The sequence below is a fragment of the Puma concolor genome, chromosome A3 (assembly GCF_028749965.1).
Source record: "Puma concolor isolate L17-30 chromosome A3, mPumCon1.1.hap2, whole genome shotgun sequence".
Taxonomy (NCBI): domain Eukaryota; kingdom Metazoa; phylum Chordata; class Mammalia; order Carnivora; family Felidae; genus Puma; species Puma concolor.
This window is the reverse complement of record NC_141669.1, coordinates 86,629,706-86,654,564: the sequence shown is the minus strand read 5'-3', so window position 1 is coordinate 86,654,564 and position 24,859 is coordinate 86,629,706. Positions and strand designations below refer to the sequence as shown.

Here is a 24,859-nt window from a genome sequence, read left to right as displayed (position 1 = left end):
TTAACCGACTGAGCCACCCCCTGGCCCCTCTTCTGCTTCATTTCTTCTTTCATTATAGTCATACCACCTACTTCTCTCTGTTGTAGCAAAAACACCTGGAACTCCAATGTGTGGTTTTGATTTTCCAACAAAGATAACGTGATCTTTTTTCCCCTCGTACAATTTTTTTTTTTTTTTCCCAAAAGGACTGGCAGCCTCTGGCAATCCTTACCTACTGTAAGTAAACAGTAACTAACCAAATGTTAATCAGACTTCTCCTCACACTGTCTCTGTACCATATTTTGGAAGACCACACTTTCCCATGAGGCATGCTCCCCTTGGCCTCTCATGAATTCCTGGGGTGGCCTGGGGATCGAGGAGCCCTGCTCCCAGCCCGGCCACACCCCACCACGCTGGACTTCTGAGGCATGGAGGAGCACTGGTTTGTTTCAGCAGATTTGGCAGGACCTCTAATGATATGTCTTTCCTCCAGTTCTCCAGTTAATCATAAAATCCAACTGCACGGAATTTATTTGATGCTTGAGCGTTTTGGTTGGACGTTTTGCCACACTGTGCTCTGCGTGAATCGTATTACGGATGGGAGTTTCTAGAATGGGACCGTCAGAAAAATCTCTGCAATTGCTGGCATGCCGTACTGGGTGACGTTAAGCAACATTTTTTTCACAAGGTAATGACTTTCTCTACAGCTTGTTCAATAATGTATAAACTGCAACACCTTTGCGCTAAGAAAGAACAAAGAACGAATGGAAATCGTTGTTAAATAAAAAAAAAGACAAAAAGACAAAAAGACAAAATGAAAAAGACGCTGTCTCACGTGGCATGTGCTCAGGAGTGACCCGGATTTTAACTTCTATGTTAAAGATCAGGCTCTCAGAACAACTGGAGTCCAGAGCGCCCCTAGTCCCCTAACTCACTCCCTGGTCCTCCGGCAGCTCCAATGCTCTCCTCGCTCCACCAGTGGCCCCGGACAGGAAGGTGCCAGACAATGCACTCCACATACCAGGATGGGCGAAAGTCTTGGTGAGAGTGAACGCTCACCCAGGACTCCGGGCCAGTTAGCGGTCAGGCTGGACAGCAAGGGCGCGGACCCCTGAGCGCAGGGCTGCCTGGGATGGATGGGTCTGCAGCTGAAGATATGAACAAGCTCCTTGACCGAGCCGCCTCTGTAGCTGTCGCATTACAGACCAGCCACAATTTGTTCAATGGGCTTTATCTGCATCTCGTAAGAGTAATAAAGTACTATTTTAAGTGGCAAACAGGGGAGTTGAATCGCAAAGTAAACTATACTTTTCAGCTTTTATGAGGATTTTCTCGCCCCAAGCTCCGGATCTCTGATTCTGAGTTACATTTTCATTGACAATAATAAGCACATTTTAATTTTCTTGAATAAAATTACTTACATTAAGGACAGAGTTCTAATAAAAGCTGGAATATGTCATACATTATTAATGTTGGTGATTTTAAAGTCAAAATCTTTTAAATACTCCTTTTGAGATAAAGGGATGTTATAACAGACGACTTCAAAATATGCTCTAACTGTCACCTGCCAGCTGGAGTTCTGGGGATTTAAGATAAAATGTCAAACAAATTTGATAGTTCAGAAATATATTCAAGCTGATCTATTTAGGCACTGTGCACCCAAGTTTTAGGAGATGTATGGCAAAGATTTTATTTTTGTTACTAATTAGAACTGTAACATAAACCAGATTTAACTAGAAAGCTTCCTTGGTCCTAAATAAATGGTCTTAAAACGCCATTTATAATAAGACTGGAGGTCATTAATTTGTGGGGACTTCCCCCATTAGGGTTAGGGCCTATTATTAGAATCAACTAAAACTGACAACTTTTATTATTAAATGCTAAGGAGATCTGACAAGGTTTGATTAAGGTATAAAATGTCTAAAGTAACTTCTCATATAAAGTTAGGATAGGTTTAATATTTGGCTTCTAATAGCTTTTTGCGTTATTATATGTGTAATTACCTTGTGTCTAGTTTTTTGGTACCTATGCTGGAAGATTAGCTTCCACTATTCAGAAAATATCCAGTGCCAAAATTTATGATCAAAATATTTGATATATAAAGGGGAAAAAACCCTCAAATTTACTAAATTTCCAGTGCTTTGAAGGGTGACCAGGTGAAAGGCAGTAAGGTGGTCCTCTGTTGTTTTAAACTGTTCAGTATCCTTTATCCTTCCTCTTATTGAACAAAACTCCTCTTCGTGTGGCTTCAGCAGGGCCACCCCTACCCCATCGGGCCATGGTTGGGGGGACCCATGACTCAGACCTGCTGCAGCTCAGACCCGGCTCCCCTCACCTGGAGTTGCCCACATTTGTCACAGTCTTCAAAGAATGGAGCGCTGAGCAGGGACGAGCCCCAGAAAGAGAGACAGAACTTGGATGATATGAGTTGAGGCCCTGGATCCAACCATACTTCCTAATGATGTGAACCAATGGATTCCCTTTTGAAATTTTCCTTTTTTTTTTTTTTTTTTAACCTTGTCCACTTTTGAGTTGATTTTCTGTCTCTTTAATTAAAGAGTGTTGGGGGCGCCTGGGTGGCGCAGTCGGTTAAGCGTCCGACTTCAGCCAGGTCGCGATCTCGCGGTCCGGGAGTTCGAGCCCCGCGTCAGGCTCTGGGCTGATGGCTCAGAGCCTGGAGCCTGTTTCCGATTCTGTGTCTCCCTCTCTCTCTGCCCCTCCCCCGTTCATGCTCTGTCTCTCTCTGTCCCCAAAAAAATAAATAAACGTTGAAAAAAAAAAAAATTTAAAAAAAAAAAAAAAAAAAAAAGAGTGTTGAAAAAATATAACTACCCATCCCCAACTCTCACTCCTCGTCACCCATCCCACTTCCTTCAATATGCCAAAGTGCTGATTCCCACTTAGCAAGGTGGCATACTTGGGTGACTAAGTCAAAAACAATACAGTCATAGTTTGGGAGCACCCAGGTTTGAGTATGGGGGTGAGGGTGGGATGGTGAGGATAGGGACTGACATTACCATGACGTCACAGTTAACTGCCAGGCTGGCACCCCTGCTTTCTAAGCCCAGAGAATCTTGGGTTTAAAACGCTTACTGCAACAGCCATCATGAGAAATCTGTGACACTGTGTGGCCACAGACATCAGGCTTAACGGACCGGCACGATCGAACCACATTCTAATGGGGGATAGCATACGTGACTTAGGATGGGCCCAAATGAATTCAGGCATGGGTTGTCAGAGAAGCCCCAAGGACAGCTCAAGAGAGGGGAGCAGCCTCTTCAGTGCAACTGATTTCAGACAAGGCCATTATCTAAGTCAAAATAGACTCTAGCATAAATGCCCTCACTCAGCTGTTTCACTCAGCATCTGTTCCTTTTGTCCCACAGAGGCTCAAGCTGCTGACCATGGTTGAGCTCAGAGGAGGACAGGAAGTGCGTGGGGCAGGGGAGACAGGCTTCACAGGGCTGTGAGGAGAACCCGAAGGAGGCCTTGGGGGCCACGCTATGGAGAAGAAGTGGGAGAGCGGGATGTGGGACGAGATCGGGGGCTAGGCCACACTGGAGCAGATACATGTAGAGTTGAGGCCCAGAAGAACTGTGTTCAGCAAAGCAAACAACCCACCAACCTAATTCTCTTCTGAGTGTGCCACTGGGAGAAAAAAATTCTACCCGGCATCGCGACTCGCCATTAGAAACTGGATACGCTGAACGAAGGGGAAATACTGCATTCCCAACCACTTCCGAGACAAAGGACTAAATGCATCCTTGGCAGCTTTTGTGTCTCTTTGGGCAACAACTTCATTTGCAAAAAATCCTGGCCTTACTGCCATTGCTGTTGGGTGCCACATTTCCATCCTCGCTCTGTAAGGTTTGACAACAAGCCGGGAGAATATATCCTTTTGACAGCCAGGCTGTGCTAGAAACAAAGGAGGCTGGAGTATAAAGTTGGCTCGGATACTTTCTTCCTCTAGTAGTCTGAATCTAGCTTTTAAAAATGACAACCAAGGTTTTTTTTCCAAAAGCTTAGTCAACCTGTATCTCCATGACCAGATCGTAGGCAATATGACCCACGGGAAACACCATGGGCTCGTGGGCAGGACTCAGGGGCGGTGAGTAACTAACTCCCTGTGGGTCTTCCCCCCACAGCGGAGCGAGAGCTGATCCCAAAGACCCACTCAGCACTAAAATCCATAAACACTAAAATCACGTCCTGTCATCCCCACACACACCCTTGTAGTACTCACCCACCTCGATTTCAGCGCCCGCCTTACTGCTTCATTTATCTCCCTGAGAAAGACTGTGTTTAGTCATTCTGTGGCCTCAGAGCCTGACATTCAGTAAGTGTTTGCTCAGGCAAACTTCACTTCCTATCTCACTACCACTAATCCATATGTACTGATCAGTCCTTCCCAACTGATCTTTCCAATGATATGCACCTATATTGCCAGGAGTGGTTTTTTTTTTTTTTTTTTTAAAGTTTATTTTGGGGGAGAGAGAGAGAGAGAGAGAGAGAGAGAGCGAGCGAGCATGGGCACGCACAAGCAGGGGAAGGGCAGAGAGAAGGAGAGACAGACTCCCAAGCCCGATGCAGGGCTCAAACTCACAAACGGTGAGATCATGACGTGAACTGAGATCAAGAGTCAGACACTTAACTGACTGAGCCACCCAGGCACCCGGCCAGGAGTGTTCACAGACTATCTGGAAGCAGAACAAGATTACAATCAGCAAACCTCCCCACCTCAGGGGGAGGAAGGATACCTTTAGATGGAAGGGGACTGCCATACCTGAGGCAAACCTGCACTGACCGGGGAGGGGTCGCCAGCTGAGGGAGGGACAGAGTTACTGTTCACCATCCCTATGCCCTGATGGTCTCTCTTCCGAGGGGCAGCCATCGCAGGAGCCAGCTCCAGAGAGGGGCCAGGGCAAAGGGCCTACCGTCACACGGGTCCATGCGTCCAGGGCCCTGAACCGCAACTGCCATCCCTGGGCATAAGAAAGCCTGTTCGTGCACGAGCAGGCAGACAAATAACATGATCGAATATGGACGCCTGCAAAAAAATCATTCAGAGTATAGGATTTTCTATCACATGTGAAAGTCAAACGGTTATCACACATGCCAATGAAAAGAAGCTTTAAAGATTGTAATTATAATTTTTAATTAAAAATACATATTTAGTACCTCTCAACACATATTCCCGATCCATTAGCACAAGCAATTTTGAATATGCAAAGGGATGTACGAGACGTGGCAAGGCTCAGCTATGACATGCTGCCACGTTACTTAAAGTGTCAACCCACTGGCAGAAGCTCGGCACGCGTGCAACTTTTTAGGACCGTACCTGCTAAGTGAAATATGATAAATACATGCAAATGCGCAAGGGTACGGCACGTGGGCGGGGGAAAACACGGTTGGCAAGGAGCTGGCAAGGACAAGTGAACCGTACTTCGGACCACACTTCAAGCCAGGCTTCCACACCTACTAGCTTTGGACCTCGATGATTCTACGGCCTCTCCCTACCCCTCCGTTTCTTCATCTGTGACAGAAGGATATCGGTGGCCCCCATGGGCTGTCAGGAGGGCCCAAGAGCTGAAGAGCACACTGAGCGTGGTGTCTAAGACATAGCAAGAGACCAAGCAAAACCCATCATTGTGTTGATTGCTATTATGACAGCATCTAATTGCTTCCCTTCCTGGTTGAGGACAGTGGCAGGAGCGAGTAGAGAAGGGCACAGGTGGTGCTTTCTCAACAGAGGTATGCACGTGTCTGTTTTCTTCCTGAAGTGGGCCTGGATGGGGGGCAAGCCTCACCTCACTCCTGCTCTCCAGGAGCAGCTAAGTCACCAGGGACCCCACGATCAGTCACAGAGGAAATGCAAAATGGGCCTTCACATAGGGTGAAAAAGGAGCCCCGTCTTCCAAGTAAGGATGAGCAGAATTGCTCACCAGCTCACATGCTGCTCTGGACAGGGCAGACACTGGTTACTAAGATGACAGGTCATACCTGCCTGTGCTCCAGGAAGGTGGTCTTTGATGTACCTGGGCTCCTGGCCTCCAGGTCCTTGCTCATCTCTGGCTTCCGTGGACAGCGCCCCGCCTGCGCTTGGAGAGGCCTGGCTTTGCCGCAAACGAGTCCTGCAACCTTAGACAAGTCGCTCAACTTGCCTGATTTTTGTAGGAAAAGCTCAGACCAGGTTATCTCAAACCTCATTCCAGTACTTGAGGGTTCTACAGACAGCCCAAACTCTCAAATGAACTCCACTTTTTAAACTTAACTTTACATATTAGAAGGAAAAAAAAAAAACCCATGGAAGAAGAAAGGATTCAAATGGTCACCTTAGCATTTTTCTTAGCACCTTAGGTTAAACATTGTGGATTTAGCCAAGTTAAATTAGCAGCATGAGAACAACTATGGTTTTACTACTAATTCAGACTCTATTTATAAACACCCACACGTCGATTTTCCAAGTCAGACAATCAACTGCATCGCTCCTTAAAAAACCAAAAATACAAAATCAGTGAGATCCGCTGCAAACGGCCGCCACAGAATGGCCTGCTCTGAGGAAGCACGTTGGCCCCAGGCTTAAAAATGTATGAAGAGGGGCACCTGGGTGGCTCAGTCAGTTAAGCATCTGACTTTAGCTCAGGTCATGATCTCATGGTTTGTGAGTTCAAGCCCCACGTAGGGTTCTGTGCTGACAGCTCAGAGCCCGGAGCCTGCTTCAGATTCTGTGTCGTGTCTCCTTCTTTCTCTGCCCCTCCCCTGCTTGTGCTCTGTCTTTCTCTGTCTCTCAAAAATAAATGTAAAAAAAAAAAAAAAAAAAAAAATGTATGAAGAGCTACCCTCCAGGTGGCTTCCCGGGCTGTGTGACACCACTGGGACAACAAGGGATGTTCGCAGACACTCTGAATTCGCAGCAGGGTGGGGGAAGCACGAAGACCAGAGCTGTTCCTGGGGACCGACTTCGGGACAAGACTTGAGTAAACGCAGGCTGATGTGCAGGAAACACCCAGCCTGCCTGAAACTGACTGCAACCCATCGATTAGATTCCAGCATAGTGTGGGTCAATCAGAAGCCCCACAGGGGCCCACCTGCCCTCCAGTGGCACGCGCCAGGGCAGGGTCTCAGCAGGAGGCACCACAAGAAGGTGCAGTGATTTGAGGGGCTCAGCATCAAGCACTGTAGCATCTGTGAGTAAACAAATACCCCCTCTGCACCCTGTGCCTGCCCCCAGGGGACAGATCCAAAAATGTAATAGAGAGAAGGAACATTTGAGACATATGGATACGGTCTAAAAAAGAGAGCCTGCCATATGGGGAAATGCAGTTAGAAGCATGCTAAGAAGATTTTACTTTAATCCCTAGGCATTTTTAGTTCATGTTTCTCTGTTCTAAAACTTAAGGCTCCCACACGAATAACTCTTTAGTCAGGAAAGGGTGTTCTCTCTGTTCTTTAGAAAACTGAAGCAGAAAATGATGATTTTAATAAGAAGCCAACGGGATGCCGGTTTCTGGGAAGCAAACTGGGAAATGCTTTGCCTCAGTGGACAGAGCAGCGTGGCTCTCTCGCACCCACGTGTAACTGCATGCCTGCTTCTCCTGGTTTTCCCAGGGTAGACCCCTCCTCATTTCCCATCGCCTCTCCTGGCTTTTCTCTTGCTAGCATTCTTTTTAACAATCTGTCTAGTCTCTAATTATCCTCCCACTAATCTGTTGTGAGTTGTTTTACATTTTTGGTTCTAAATACTTGGACGCTTCTGATCTACGAAAACAAATCCAAGTTTATTTTGGGTGGCTGGCACCACAATCGCCTTAGAAGTTTCCATATTATGTGGGCAATACGTTTGGCCGGTCAGTTCTATTGGGAATGAGCTCGCAACACAGAATCCTAAAGAATTCCAGATTTAGGAGGCATTCACTTTATGTGAATCATGTTCGTAACAATGGTAGATTATACAACAGGGGCCAGAAAGGTAAACCTGACGGGTTAACTGGACTCCCTGAGTTTTTACTGTGCAGAGATAACTGGCTGGAGAAGTCGAATGCTCAAAATCAAAAGGAGTTAATAGGTGATGGGGATTAAGAAGAGAGAGAGTTTGTCATGATGAGCACACGTATGCAAGTGTTGAATCACTATATTGTACACCTGAAAACTAAGCTAACACTGTATGTTAACTATATGGGATTTAAAAAAAAATCAAAAGGAGTTTTCCCTTAACGTTTTCACGTGTTACATACAAACTTTTCACGGGGGATGGTTCGGCTTTGCCCTTTTCTGAAACCAAGAACTGGTTCCTCAGAGAGTGACACAGCTTCAGAATCACATTTAAGTGGCTTCCAGGAAGATTAACAACAATTTTCTTATTCTCAAAGAACATCCAACCCAGGAACAAAAACTACTTCTAGGACAGAAGCACCATAAAGAGTCAGCTTCTCCTCTTACACAGTTGATAGAATATATAGAATTCAGTGAGCACCCTGACCACTGACGAGCCAAAGTTTGTTGCAAAACTCACTGGGTCAATCTTCTTTCCAGCATGTGCTGGGACCAGGCACCCTGGAGAAAGGGCTTGATCTTTTCTGGACCAACGGCAATGTGACAGCTAGTATTAATAACAGTGAAAAGTCATATACATGTGTATAAATACTGAAAAAAAACAGGTGATTATAGACACGGGGATGAGTTCTGGGTGGGGAGATCACAGGTGATTTGTATTTTCTCCTCTTTTCCAGACTTTTTAAAATAAGCATGCTGTGGTAAATGATAGTGTATATCTGAGCAATTCCTGTTTGCAGAGACCTGTGTCATACAAAGGAACGGTGAATGGCAGAGATGGCTGAAATATATGCGTGCAGTGGCGGCACATGCTTGCTGCTGGCCAAAGTGCTCCCGAAATAAAAATCAATTTACAGAAAAGAAGACATGTTCCCGTGACATTCTGCCTCTAAATCATTTTAATTAATGGCTCTTGCTCACCTCAACATGAAGGAACTGGGCCGAATTACTAAGCGACTCCCTTGGGGTCAGGGAGAAATTGATGCTCACTCAAGGAGCTGGTCCCCTAGCATTTCAGGGGCCAGAACAAGAGTGGGAGGAAATCAAAACAGCTGTGCGGGTGGGGGCCCACAAGGGGGTGGAGTTCACTGCGATCCACGACAGGCAGGTGTTGTGTGCATCTTCCCCGACCCCTGCTGGATCTGAATCCCCAATTCTAGCAGCTGATCCACAATAACACAGGCTGAAGTGAGGGAGACGTGGTTTGAATTCCAACCACTTACTGCGTGTTCCCGGGCACATCACTTAAGTTCCCGGTGTCCATGCTTTCACATGGGAAATGAGGGTATTAGCACGCCCCTCTTCCCCCCCTCTTTTCATGAAGATAAAAACAGAAATGCGTGCAGGCAGCTAGCGCGGTACCTCACACAATGAGGCACTCAGAGAGAGACAGAAACTACTGTCTACTCCCTGGAACCATACGCACAAAATCCATTTCGGGGTCCTGGTTTCAATTTTTCTGCAGCATTAGCTTTTGGTTTGGCTGCGGAGTGTGGGGTGACACTTCTTTGCAGGGAGTGTCAGGAGCATGGGGAATGTTGGCTCAGGGAGCCTGCACGCCCTTGGCGGTTACCACATAGCCTCCCGTGGGCTCTCTTGCCAGGGCAGGGCTGCGGTGACAGCTCTCCAAAGGGGACCAGAGGCCTGGGGCCAGTCCTCAGGATGACATACATGCTGAAAGCCTGTCTGAGGTCCCTGACACGCTGCGGCAGAAATGTCAGGTCTAAACTGCAGATCCTAGGTAAAAATAAGTATTTGGAGGCCCAAAACTAAAATTCACTTAAAAATAGGAAGAACGTTATAACACACGTCTGAATCCTACTGAACGTTTCCATGAATGTCCTGCCATTGCCTCAACTTCAAACAGGTCTCATCCTGATGGCCCTGTTTCTCTTCCTACTTCCCGAATTCTCTGCTGGAGACATTCATTCAGGCTCAGAATGCTGGAGTCATCTGTGATGAGTATTTCAGTCTTCCAGCTGTTCCACACCCAGTCAACACAGAGTCCTGGGGGTTTCCTGTGAAATCCCTCTCCGCTGCTGAGCTCAAGACTTCCAACATCACGTTTGGGTTGCTCTGAGGCCTCGCTGCCAGCTACCTATGGACGGATAGGCCCTCTCCAGTCCCTTCCTGAGGATCAGGACCAGGATGCCCCCTGCACGCCATGACGGTCATCTCTGTCCGCCATATGGAAACTCTCGGGGGTTCCCTTTTCAAATGGCACCAGGCCTGGTGTTCAGGACCGGCAGTATGGGACACCACGATCCCTCAGGACACCCCCGCGCTCTCCCTCACCCCAGTCCAGCTAACTCCTTAATATCCTCCAACACAACTTGGCTTCCAGCCTCCAAATCTTGACTTACGTTCTCCCTTCTTCAGCTGAAGCCCCACCTCCTCTCCCAAGTGTCCGCTCAGCCCGGGTACTCTTTGCTGAAGGACTTCATTCAATTCTCAACAACTGCAGGAGACAAGTAGTCACTTATCCCATTTTACAGATGATGGAGTCCAGGCTCCGCGAGTTCAACGGTTTGGCAAAGACTCGATCTGAACGTGGTGGGGAGTCTCTCTCCTAGCCGCTCTGCACACTGCTTCCTGAAGGGTAGGGCAGAGCCTAGTTTCCAAGGGGACGGGCAGAGACAGTGCCACTGCTCAAATGAGGCCAGCTCATTTGTGCCAGTGTCATTTCCCAGGTATGACAAGCTTTCGAAAGTCGGGGACTCAACCTTATCCTCTCTTCATATCCCACCAGATGCAATGACGTCCGTCCAGGCTCCCACTTCTGATCCAGACATACTCTATTACACCATGCTGATCCCTACATAATGTTTGCATCCCTGTTTCAAAGCCCTTGGTTATTGTTCCCAAAGGTCACTCAGCAGGGAATGAAGTGGCTCAGAAGGGATTTCCCAGGGACAGAGCAAGGAAGGGACAGCCCAGACGCAGGCTCTGCTCCCACAAATAGGCTGTGCCATTCGTTACTCCCTGTTCGTTTTTAACCGACCACTTGCCCTGGATCAGGCCTGCTGAGAACATTTATAAGCAAAGGTCCACAGTCCTGCGGTGTCTAAACAAAAATCCCCTCACATGCCACACAATCACAGAGGCAGTGAGCTCAGAAGATCACTTCTGACCATCACTCTCCTGATCTCCATTTTAACAAAAAAGCATACATTGAACGGGCTCAAAACAGTCTGGGCTGATCCAGCAAGCAGCAGGGATTTTCCTCACTTGCAAGCTAGTGATAAGGAGAGAACTCTGGATAATTACAGAAGGCTCCGGATTAAGTACTGTGGGAAACCATTCCCATGAATAATCAGTAGGACACGTTTGCGTCTGGTGTTACTCTCATGTTTTTGGCCCAATGTCAGCAGGTGTTCAGCGATATGCCAAATTTAAGGCACTGTAGGTGCCCAGGCAAAGTGGGGGGACCCCAAGTTATATCTCCTCTGCTACAAGCCAACTTTAGAGCCTTGGGGTGGTCCCTCAACCACTCATGTCTGTCTGTTTGTTCTAACGTAAAGTTACAACCGTGCAAAAATATTGTTTTCCCTGAGCCATCTGAGAGCCACTTTCCTACCTACACGATGTTCTAACACTTAAACAAGGACATTTTCCTCTACAACCACAATATAACCACCAAATCAGGAAATTCACATCAATATATTATTACTGCCCAACTCCCTGACCCAGCTCAAGTTTTGCTAGTAATTTTTCATCTCTAAAATAAAGGACTTGGTATCAGTAAAATCTCCCCTAACATTCTAACTGCCTGTCTCTGCAACAGAATCTTATCAAATGCCCACCTGCTAAGTCCATATATTCAACTTGCTATAGTAAAAAAAACCTCAAGTTTGAGGTGAAGTCCCACACTGGCACTAGTAGTGTGTTCCTGGGGAAGTCACTTAGCCACCCCAAAGTCAATCCCAGACTGGCTATGCCTCTAAGAGCCTTGTGAATTTCACCCATAGGAACCACCCCCTCCTCATCTTAAAGCATTAGCTCAAAAGGAAACAGGGGCTGTTGTATAGCCACTTAGCACTGGGAGTCTCTCTCTGCTCCCAAGGTCTAGCTTGGAATCCGAGGCGGGAGTCCTGGGGCTAATCACTGGCAGGTTGCTAAACGGCCTTAGGTATGGTCACATTGAGACAAATGCTATAAAGGAGCAACCCTGACAGGGGGTGGGTCACCTCTAGCTCCAGATACCTAGGGAGGTGGTCAGCAATGGACATGTGTGCCTTGGAACAAACCCTCCTGAGAAGGTTACTAATAGGTTATAAAGGGAACTGCATAGCTCTGCAGAACCCAAGTCAGCACGTAGACTTAAGGGAACAACTGAGAACAGCATTAACCTTTGGGGCTTTGCTGGATCCCAGCTGCTGTCACGAAGTGGTAACAAAAACCGTTCTTCAGTAGTCTGAAGGAAAATCTTTGAAAAATACCTCCCTGGAAGCAGCTTCCCCATCTCAAAAGATTTAGCACAGTGCTTTAAAACACCTAACCCGCGTAATTTAATAAGCTAGGCTGCAATGTCAAGGCCAGACTGTAGACCAGGAACGCTCCTCAACTGCTGAGCAAAGAGCTGCACAGTCTGAGCCCTTCAAAATATCAACTGGGCTCTGCCAGCAGAAAGGGTTCTTAACAATTGCCCCTTGTCATCTGTGGAAAAGTTCTCTGACTATTCATGATCATAAGTTAAATACAAGAGGAGATCCAGTATATAAATGTTTTGCTCATGTGCAAATAAGAGCTCATATTGTTTGATTTGATTATAAATTATGAAAGGAAAAGAAAGAATGTTAATCCTTTCCCAACAGAGATCTTTTTGTCAGAGGTACTGCTTTCTAGAAGTTACTCTAACCAAGTCGTGCGTGTGATTAAATTGAATTCCCCACGGACCTCAACACAGCAAGTGAGTATAAGAAAGTAGAAGAGGACTCTTACAGAGTTACATTTCTCTGCAACCAGAGACGTGTACGCACATTTATAACACTGGGACTTTGCTGGGGGAGTCCGGTGCTATTTTATTCCAAACCAGGCACCTGCCAGGAAAATCTTACTGTGGACTGAGGAATCAGGTGGACTTCTACAGCAGTAAAAATGACAAATGTGGATGACTCCAGGAGTAGCTACTGGAAGGTCAACACATGTTATTTTTACTCCTTCTAACAGGCAGTGCAGAGAAATTCTGCCGGCCGCATGATCGGCTAGAATCATACAGTAATTGTGAGAGCGCGCTGGAGACAAGAATTTAAACAGGGAGCCACGAACACTTGGCTCCAATTCTTTAGCTACAGGGGCCAGGGGGAGGCAGGACAGGCTGCGGGATGTTTTCTGACCTTCCTGGTTGACAACGATGCCTTGTCGAGCCCGGCTGCGGGGAACTGAGAAGTCACTCCACTGTGATCCTTCCCTTTGATGCTGCTCAAGTGGGCAATGGAAAACTCACACTGGAACACCAAGGTCTCTCTCCGGGCAGCAGGAGCAAGGCTTCGGGGGAATATGGTGAACACGAAACAGAAAGATACACAGAAACAAGGGGGGCATTTCTCCACAGATACGGATGTCAAAAACAGAATCTCACTTGTGTTTTTACAACGTGTGATATGCTTAGCCTAAACGTTTCCAGGCAGATGCATGCATGCCTGCACTGTGACTGAGGCCTGGAGGCGGGGCGGTCATCTTCTAGGAGAGGAGCACACGTTACTCAGGCGGCTCTCGAGGGCACAACAGGAGCCAAGGGGAGAAAGTTAAAGAAAAGCAAACTTTGATTCTATTTAAGGAAGAGCTTTCGAGCAATCTGTGTTCTCCAAAAATGGAATTGGCTGACTGTCGAGGTAGAAGTGTTCTGGCAGAGCTGGGTGGCCATCTGGCAGGGGCGGGGCAGCGGCCCAGCACCCAGCACCCAGCACTGGGAGGGGCCGATTGTGCGAGGCTCCACTAATGCGGAGAGCCTGCGGTCCCCCCCCCCCCCCCGGCGCACAAGGCGGATCGCAGCTGGTGAAGGAGGAGACACTGAGTGAGACATCTGGCTGAGGGTTTCAACTTGGGCCTTTGGCTTTTCTCCTTCTGCCAAGTGAAGGAGAAAAAGAACAATGACAAGGTATGCAAGGGAACTTCTAGATGGTTCGGGGTGCTTGCTTTGTCCTATTTCTCTTCTGAGCAACTCGTTCAGTTTCTGCGTACATCATTCTTTACTACAATATTGAGACTGTATTTTTAAAAAATGGATAGGCAATAAAACAAAACAAGGCAACGATGTTTAGCATCTCCCAAAAAAGGTACTTTGGTGAGGCAGAGGCTGAAATTGGAAAAATAAATAAATAAAATTAGGCCCTGGTATTTATCTACTCATGCTAATTGCATTTCTACCATAGTTCATTAAGAGGTAGGGGCGCCTGGGTGGCGCAGTCGGTTAAGCGTCCGACTTCAGCCAGGTCACGATCTCGCAGTCCGTGAGTTCGAGCCCCGCGTCGGGCTCTGGGCTGATGGCTCAGAGCCTGGAGCCTGTTTCGGATTCTGTGTCTCCCTCTCTCTCTGCCCCTCCCCCGTTCATGCTCTGTCTCTCTCTGTCCCTAAAATAAATAAACGTTGAAAAAAAAAAAAAAAAAAGAGTTATAAGTATAGGACCACAACGTTCCTTTCAAGCGACTTGCTTGGAGAAAAAAAAAAAAAAATTAAAGGGGTATCAGGTTAGTGGAGAAAGAATGAAACTGCTTGTGCAAAAAGAAATTTCTGCATAAGGCGCTCTGAACCTAGGAGAGGTCGTGTGACTCATACTCAGGCCGGTGTCTCATTTCTCTTTCCAAATCATGGAAACAACCTAAGCCCTAACACAGAAACACTACCCAATAAATGAAGGCTTTAAATGGGTCTGAAGATGGGTGACTGGCCTGGGTGGCTCAGTCGGTTAAGTGTCCGCCTTCGGCTCAGGTCATGATCTCATGATCTGTGAGTTTGAGCCACGTGTCGGGCTCTGTGCTGACAGCTCAGAGCCTGGAGCCTGCTTCAGAGTCTGTGTCTCCCTCTCTCTCTGCCCCAACCCCGCTCATGCTCTGTCTCTCTCTGTCTCAAAAATAGATAAAAACAATTAAAAAAAAAAATTAAAAATAAATAAATAAATAAATGGGTCTGAAGAAAGACTCAGGAGACTTTTCAAGATTGCATGAAACTCAAGATGAATATTTTGCCACGCCCACTACACTCGGTGTGTAATTTTCTTCCCAGTTCCCCACCTGCTTCCCTCCGACCCTACCTGAAACAAACCCTCCTGTTAGAAATAAAAAGTAAACGCTCCAGTATATGCAACATGGCGAGAATACTGGCTTATTTCAGAGCAAACTCTTAAGTGATATCCAGTAGTCTCAGGTACGACCCACATTATACTCCTAGAAGGAGGCGACACTAGATTTAGTATGTGGGGGCTCAGCTCATGGTTCTCCAGCAAAGCCCTCAGAGTTACCACGAAGGAGTAACTACTTCAAGTACATCAGATATGCACACAAGGGCAAGAGTGGACAACCTTAACTTCAGGGGATTCAAGGCGGCCTGTCCCACGTCGGGATACTGGGCACGTGGGAAGAAAACCAGGTTCTGAGCCAACCGGGCTAAGCTCCCCACGGTCCCTGCAGACGGCCTCGGACATCACCCGGGTGCTCACCCACGGCCACATTAGTGAACGCTACCAGGACTGTGGTTTCTATGAAACGTCATCAATAGAGCAGAGGGGGGGAAAAAACCCCACCAGGTTCAGAGCGCTTTCTGTTCCTTCCCACACTATGCATGAAGGCAGCACGGGCAGGATCATGTAAGAGAGAAGAGACCTGATGGGATGACACAGGCAGAGCTGCGGACATTTTGGAGGAGGGAATTCCATTTCAGGAACCTCTAGAATATTGATGCCAGGAGATGGAAACACGTGTGGGGGGTCCCCAAAACCCAGACACGATTCTGGACTCCGAAGTCTCCAGGAAATAACAAACATGGTATTTCTCCATCTTGATCTCTTTATTTGCAGAGATTGAAAAGAAAAAAAAAAGACAACTAGGGGCACCTGGGTGGCTCAGTCGAGCGTCCGACTTTGGCTCAGGTCATGATCCTGTGGTTCGCGAGTTCGATCGAGACCCACGTCCGGCTCTGTGCTGACAGCTCAGAGCCTGGAGCCTGCCTCCCTCTCTCTCTCTGCCCCTCCCCCTCTCGTGCTCTGTCTCTCTCTCTCAAAAATAAATAAAAACATTATTATTTAAAAAAAATAAAGACAGCAAGAAAGAGGCCAACTTTAAAACAGACCTCTTTTTTTTTTTTTTTTTAACAAAACAAAACACACGAACTAAAAAGATGGGACACGCTCCCCTCCAAAAGCACAAAGCTTCCTCACCGCCCTCCCCCCCCCCCCCCCCCCCCCCCCGCCATCACGGGAAGTAGTTCAGCGATAATGTGGGACCTAACGCACAGACGCACTCACCTAGCGTGTCCTTCAGGTTCTTCACGAGGGAACCCTTCTTCAGGCTGTTCTTCCTCTCCACGTAGTTGGACGGCACGTAGCCCGTCCTGTTGGCCGCGTTCCTCACGCGCCACCACGTCTTGGAGTCGTCCAGCAGCCACAGACGCTCGTTTTTCTTGATGTCCAGCTCCTGGTCCTGTTGGGCAGTGTAGTCCCACTTTGCTATCACAATAACTTCCTCTGTCATCTTTCATGGAGTCCTTCTGCCAGCAAAACATTTGGAGATGCTCATTAGAGAACCAACCAAACACTTCGTCCTGTGCATCAACTTGAGAAATTATGCACTGACAGCTTTTATTACTACTTGGCAACCAGTTTCCTCCTGGGTCTTGGAATAACCTTAAAATGACCTTCTTTCAACAAGCTTTGGTATTTTGTTTAGAAACAGCAACCCTAATAAAACAAACCCTGATTTTGTACATTGGGAAATCTGCGTGCTCTGCCAGAAGCAAAAACAAACTTTCAAAAAATTCTAAATAACAATGCCATAATTAAATGCGTTCACTTGATTAAGTAACAGCAGCTCCTTGTAGCTAATATGTTTACATCCACTTTCTCAAGATACGCTGAATTTTATGAACATATTTAATGAACACGCACACCCAAACTGTTCTTATAAATTAAAGCTGAAAGCAATGTGGCATCCTGGACTGGCTCCGAAAACACAAAAAGGAAATTAGTAGGAACGATGGTGAAATCTGAATGAAGTCAAGTCAACAGTAACATACCAATGTTAATCTTAGTTTTGACAAACACACCCTGGTTGTGTGAGGTGCTACACTAGGGAAAATGGAGTAAAGGGTATATGGGAATGCTTTGTACTATCGTTGCAACTTTTCTACACAAATAAAACTATTCTTGAAACCCATACACGGGTGTTTCTAGCAGCTTCACTCATAATTGGCAAAATTTGGAAGTGATCAAGACGTCCTGAGGGAGGTGAATGGATAAACTGTGGTATATCCAGGTAATGGACTATTACTCAGTGATTAAAAGAAATGAGCTATCAAGCCATGAAAAGGCACGGAGGAACCTTAAATGAACGTTACTAAGTAAAGAAGCCCTTCTATAAGGGCCCACCTACTCTCAGCACACCAGGGTGGTTCAGTCAGTTGAACGTCCGACTCTTAATTTCGGCTGAGGTCACGATCTCATGGTTTGTGAGACTGAGCCCCGAGTAGGGCTCTGCACTGATGGGGCAGAGCCTGCTTGGGATTCTCTCTCTCCCTCTCTGGCCCTCCCCAACTCACTCTAAAAAATAATAATAAATAAACTTAAAAAAAAAAAAAAAAAGAAAAGGCCATCTATTGTCTCGATCTCCCAAAGACCCTCTCCTAGACCAAACTTCAGTCAGGCTCCTCTGAATCCTCTTTCCACACGAGGCCTCGTGCAAGATGTGCAAGATATTTGTACTTCCGTGTTTGTCCCAACACGTCCCAATTTTAACAAGAATCCTGCTATGCTGGTTTAGCTAGAATCCTCCACACTCACCCAGGTAATGCCCGACAGATGGACAGATTGCCTTGCCTGCCTTCAGGAAGAATCCTGCCAGGTCAGTTTAGTCAGAATCCCTCCTTTACCTCTGATGTTTCCTTTAGTAATTGTCTGCTCATCGACTGCCTACCTTACTCCTCAGCGATAAACTCCCACTTTTCCTTCTTATCTTTAGACTTGAGCCCAAATGGGTGAGGAAGGAGGGTGGGATGAATACGTGGAGCATTCGGTTTTTAAAGTAGTGACACTACTCTGTATGATACTTTAATAGTGGATACGTCACTATACGTTTGTCAAGACCCATAAAATACGCAACGCCAAGAGTGAACCATATATGAAGTCATCCCCAAATAAAAAGCTTATTAAAACAAGAAATAATGGTATATTATACATCTAGTTACGTCAGTTCTGGAAGTAATATATAGCAAAGGCATATCACTAAAATGAATATAGTTAACTGCTTCAGCAGCTCCAGACTTTTTAGGCACAAGATGGCCCAGTATTTTTTCCAGGAGAACCATTCAATATTCAGTCCTTCACCTGACTAGGTTTCCTTAAAACTTGGAAGGAAGGAATAATGGAAAGACTCTTAACTAAAACCCTCTTCCTCTCTGACAGAGAGAACTTCTCATTACTTTAGAGGGATGACTTCAGGATTACAGAGGGAACCAACGCACTTGACTCCACAGAAGCATGAATACCATTTTTAAATGACATGACACTTTTTACTAGATGCTAAAGAAACTTATAAATAAAACATGTTCTCCTGTTTCTTGAATTAACTTCCAAATTTAGAGACATCAAACCTTTCGGGAAGGAGGAAATATTTAATAAACCTTATGCATAATATATGCAACATCCAAGTGTACACAATGTTCATTTCCAAACTGTAGGCCACTTTGTTATACACTTTTGGAAAATCTCCCCTCCATACTATGTGTCTCTCTCTCTATCCTGACCTTTCTGTCAGGGTTAGAATTTTCAAAATCATAAAGGCAGTTTTTCTTTTTCTAATAATAATGAGAGCAGAAATAGGAATGGGGCTCAGAGACTATTCCATTTGAATACCAGCTTTGTTTCTTAATTACACAGTTTTCAAGAGAGTTTTTAACATGACGAGCCCATCACGTAAGACCAATCAAAGCCATCTATTAATTTCCTGTGTGATTTCACCGTGTGAAGAGTAGTTAAGTAAGGAGCTGGCTGGGCAGGGTATGATTCCATGCACACTGAACATCCTGTGGGAGCTCAAACAAACATGGTGCCTGGGCTCTACCACAGATCAATTATATCCGAATCTTGAGGAGTGAGGTCTGAGCATCAGGTTTTTACAGTTAATCTTTCTGACAGGCCTTAGGAGGGAAAAAAAACAACTAAGAGGGAACTGAGTCACAAAATGACCCCTCAGGATGCTTTCCTTGGGTCATTAGACCTGTGGGGTTGTAATGAGAACTCTAAGGGTGTGATGAGTACCTGACACACGTCAGTTTGTTTAATCTCCAGAATCCCCACCTTTCAGGGAGGTGTTATTCTTTAGGAGACTGAGGATCACAGGGATTAAGTGAGGTGCTGAATTACAGAATCAGGATTTGAGCCCAGGTCTGTCAACTCCCAAATCTGTGCTCATGCATCCACTTCTGGGGTGGGTGGCTGGGTGAGGGTCTAATGTGTAGTGTGTATTTCAACAGGCTTAATTCAACCCAGGAAATCTAGGATTCCAGGTCAGGTGACGATAAGAAGTTCCCTTGGCACCTAGGAAATGACTGGTTTGTTCCTTGGTCAGAGCAAGGAACCTATTCACTTGATTGGTTTCAAACCTATTCTAATTGATTCATGCCAGCTTGTATCAATATAAAAATTTCACAAGGCCAGCCAATCAATAACTGCCTCACTTGAGCGAAGTCTGCCAATCAACAGGAGCTTTACCCTGGTGCTTCAGAGGACTAGCCAATCACATCTCCTTCACCCCAGTGGACTCCACCAATCAACCACCTCACTCCAGGGTTTCTGAATGTCAGCCAATCAACAGCAGTCCCAGTGGAAAAAGGAGCACCCACCCAAAAAGGCAGTAAAGGCAGGGTCGATGGAAGGAGTTGATGCTGAACCAGTTACATGGCAGCAGCTGAGAGAAAGAACAGATAACTGGGAGGTGGGGAAAAGGAAAAGGAGACTGATTTCAGTCTTGGAAGATGGGTAGGATTTGGGGGGCTCTCCAGGCCTGAAATCAGCAAACAAGAACTAGAGGGTAGGAATACATTACTAAGCAGAAGAATTAAGAATAAATGACTCCAAAAACTCATTTACAATAAAAAGTAAACAATATATATTTCTGGATTTTTTTTTAAAGTTTTTAATTCCAGTATAGCTAACACACAGGGTTATATTAGTTTCAGGTGTACAATATCACGATTCAACACTTCCATCACCCGGTGCTCATCACAAGTGCCCTCCTTCATCCCCATCACCTATTTCATCCATTCCCACCCACCTCCCCTCTGGCAACCATCTGTTTCTTCTCTACAGTTAAGAGTCTGTTTCTTAGTTTCTCTCTCTTTTCCCTTGCTTGTTTGTGAAATCATATGGTATTTGTCTTTCTCTGACTTAATTTCCCTTAGCATAATACTCTCTAGCGTCATCCATGTCATTGCAAATGGCAAGATTTCATTCGTTTTTTCTGGCTGAGAAATAGTCCACTGTATGTATGTATGTATGTATGTATGTGTGTGTGTGTGTGTGTGTGTGTATATACACACACACATATATGTATATGTATATATATACATATATGTGTGTGTGTGTATATATATATATATATACACACCACCTCTTTATCTCTTCATCAATCGATGGGCACTTGGGCTGCTTCCACAGTTTGGCTATTGTAAGTAATGCTGCTATAAACATAGGAGTGCATGTATCCCTCTGAATTAGTATTTTTGTACTCTTTGGATAAATACCCAGCAGTGTGATTGCTGGATCTTAGGGTAGTTCTAATTTTAACTTTTTGAGGAACCTCCATACTGCTTTCCACAGTGGCTACACCAGTTTGCATTCCCACCAATAGCAAACAGTGTTCCTTTGGGTGTCTTCTGGTTTTTTTTGTTTGTTTGTTTGTTTGTTTTAAGCCATTTCAACGTGGAGTTCAGTACCCTTCCCTCACCCTGCACATCACCCTGTATCCCAAGAGATGTTTGATCTCCTTTCTCTTTGCCAACACAGGTTGAAAAGGCCAGCTGGAGGCCCATTCTAGAGGAAACTGCATACTGGCCAGGAGTTCAGAATCCACCCCTTTTTATCAGGGGTCCGAGAGGAGCATGTTAGTTTCAGTTAAGGGTAAGTTGCTACAGCATGTAGGACATATTGGAATAGGAAGAGACGCAGTTAAATCAAGATTATTCCATAATAAAACTGGATGTACACACTGACTTAATTTTCTAATATGGAAAAGCCTGAACAGAAGGAAGTCTGAAAAAGTACACTCTGACTGCTGATTGTTCGGTCAGAGATAGTATTTAGATATAGTCTATGAATCACAGAGGTGAGATCCAAAGACTAAAGCACGTTTATCACTCCAGCTTAGGCAGTTCAGAAAAATCTCATTTTTGCCTTTGTTAACTATAGCTAATTAAGTTATCATGCAGGTCCAGCCAACAGAAATGAGAGCCACATATTTGCTATTATACAGCCAGATCCTATCTTAAATGTCAGGTGGCCGCTCTAGAATAGAGCTTAGCAAGAATCTCCTGTCATACTGAATAAAAGAAACCCTCAGAGAATCTAACAAATGGGAAGCTGCTGTTTCAAGTTTTAGGTGGGAGAAGATTAAAAAAAAAAAAGAAAAGAAAAAGCCTAGAATAGCTATAAAAACTTTCTTGGCTCAAAACTTTTCACTAATTCCTAAAATAACGCCGATCCTATTCCAGGACCCTATTTTCTTTTTAAAAATGATCCTGTTAACTGCATCTTGCTGGGTTACGGCTGGGTTATGTGCTCCTCAAAACAGCCCCTGTTCCTAAAACACCCCAAAATGACCATAGCTGTTTCCGAAGAGGTCTCTGGGACCAAGCTGAATCACTCAGTCATAATGGCAAATAGAAGACACGAGTCAAGGGCCAAGGATTCTAAGCTTAGCTAAACCATTCGTAGGCCCACCTTAGACTAGCTTATTCTGTAAAATGGAAATAACAATATTTGCCTAGCCTCGTAAGATGCTTTCGATGCTCAGGAGAAGCATGATAATGTAGCGTTTAAGAGAGTGAGGCTTGGTGTCGTATGGACATCGATTGGAGTCCTGCGATGCCATATTAGCCTAGCTGCCTCTCGTATAACATGGGATAATAACAGCACCTCACTTGGGAGCTCTTGAAGAAAGCCCTAAGCACACTGCCCAGCACAGGAAAGACTCATGGGGTGTCTGGGTGGCTCAGCCGGTTAAGTGTCCCACTTTGGCTCAGGTCACGATCTCACAGTCCGTGAGTTCCAGCCCCGTATCCAGCTCTGTGCTGTCAGCTCGGAGCCTGGAGCCTGCTTCGGATTCTGTGTCTCCCTCTCTCTCTCTCTCAAAAATAAATAAACATTAAAAAAAAAAAAAAAGACTCCAGAACAAGAGCTACAGGATAAAGAAGAGGTGAATTTATATACAACAGACTATCACTCAACCATAAAAAAGGATGAGATCCTGCCATTTGTGAGAACCTGGATGGACTTAGGGATTATTATGCTAAGTGAAATAAGTCAGACAGGGAAAGACAAATACCATATGATTTCACGTGTGTGTGGACTCTATAAAACAAAACAAACAAACCAAAAAGCAGACTCATGAATACGGAGATCAAACTGGTGGTTGCCAGAGAGGAGGTCAGTGGGGGAATGGACAAAATAGATTAAGGGGATTAAGCAGTGCAAACTTTCAATGATAAAATAAACAAGTCATGGATAAGTACAGCATAGAAATATAGTCAATAATATTCTAAGACTGTTTTATGGTGACAGATGGTGACTACTCTTACTCGTGGTTGAGCCCTGGGTAATTAATGTACAGAACTGTCGAATCAATACGTTGTATCCTTGAAACTAACATAACATTGTATGTCAATTATACTTCAAAAAAAAAAAAAAAAAAAAAGAATGAGAATTACAGTCCTAATTAAATCCCTCTGTATACTGCAGCACACTGTACAAAGGTAAGGGGGGACTATGTTCTAGTGACCCTTTCCTTCATTCAGTCAGGATTTACTAAGCACTTACTATGCAGCAGATGGCCTTCCAAAGCACCAGGGTTCCTTGCTGCGCAAGACAGACCCCGGTGTCTGTTCTCTTGTGATTTAAGCCCTAGGTACATGGAGTTCCTTTTCAGAGACACCTCCCCTGGCCTCCCCATCTAAGGCAGTATCACTGTCCAGCCTCGCCTCTCCAGGTAACCTGAGGTTACCTGTTTTTGTATTTACTGTCTGGGAGACCTCATTGTGTGACAGTGGCTGTTTAGGCTTTAGCCGCCTGGTTTGATGGGAAGCTCAAGGATAAGGTAGACTGATGATTCAAGATTACCAGACATGTGCTTCATTTACCCTTCTACCAACAAAGCAATTTAGCCCACTGCAGAAAACACCAGGGTCGCAGAGCTCTGAGAAACTGCCAATCCCACTTTGCAATATAAACCTGACATGGACGAATAGGATTTCTTGAACTTAAGTCAAAATATGTAGACAGCTAAATAGACCAAAAAGGTGTAACTTTTTACCCCCAGAATATTAACTTGGAGTTTCAGAAAAATACATACATGCACTTGTGGATATAGACATATCAAAGTATATGTGTCTGTGAGCGAATAATTGGTTTAGAGAGTAATCTTGAAAGAAAAGACTACAGGAAAAGAATTGTTGCCCTCCCTACCTTGATTTTTCAACATATAGTCTGAATTACTTGAATAAAATGATCTATTTCACTGTGGTTCTAAACGACTTTTTTTCCTTTGTAATATTTCATTCCTTCAATGCAGTCAAGAAATGAGTATGGAAACTCACTCAAATATAGGCTTTTGGCTGATGAGGAAAGAAGAATAATAGCCCCCACACCCCCCTCCCCAGCCACCAAAGGTGTCTGCATCCAAATGCCTGCAAACCTGTGAATATATTAGATTGCATGGCAGAGGGTAATTAAGGTTGCTCATCAGCTCATTTTGAGAGGGGGAGATTATCCTGGATTAGCCAGGTGGGTCCAACGCAATCTCGAACGTCCTTGTATCAGCAGGAGAGGGAGGCAGAAGGGTCAGAAATGTGGTTCATTTGAAGACAGGAAGGTACGACTAGCCAAGGGATAAGGATACCTCTAGAAAGTAGGGGGAAAAACAAGGAACAGATTCTCCTCTAGAGCCCCCAGAAGGAATGCAGCCTTGTGGAAACCCTGATTTTAGCCTTGTGAGCCTGGGTTTTTGGACTTCTGACCTCCAGAACTGTTAAGAGGATAAAATTGGGCTGTCTTAAGCCACCGAGTTTGTGGTGAGTTGCTTTAGCAGCCAACAGAAAAACCCATGCAGGGTTGGGTGGCTCACTCAGTGAAAAGTCCAACTCCTGGTTTTGGCTCAGGTCATGATCTCACGGTGTGTGAGTTCAGGCCCCACGTTGACAGTTTGGAGACTGCTTGGGATTCTCTCTCTCCCTCTCTCTCTAAAAAGAAACAAACAAACATACAAACAAATATCTAAAAAAAAAAAAAAAAAAAAAAAAAAGGAAAGCCCACGTAGTGACCTTAGCAAGGTCAGCCCAAAACGGCAAAACCTTCTATGTATTCCCTCATTTATCACAATGTTTTCCTCCCTCGGTGTGTATTGGCAAA

General features: G+C 45.3%; 1 protein-coding gene across 3 annotated transcripts in view; it reads right to left on the bottom strand.

Moving 5' to 3' along the window:
* The window catches only part of NCK2 (NCK adaptor protein 2), a 153,177-nt gene that overhangs the window by 26,342 nt on the left and 101,976 nt on the right, over nucleotides 1-24,859 (bottom strand). For 2 of the 3 annotated variants that reach the window (XM_086701455.1, XM_086701454.1), the window contains one exon: nucleotides 16,493-16,734. In XM_086701455.1, coding sequence (XP_086557581.1) covers nucleotides 16,493-16,718 — 226 coding nt within the window. In that variant the 5' untranslated portion in view covers nucleotides 16,719-16,734. The remainder of the gene's footprint in view (nucleotides 1-16,492; nucleotides 16,735-24,859) is intronic. The other variant, XM_086701456.1, reaches the window with a different exon arrangement.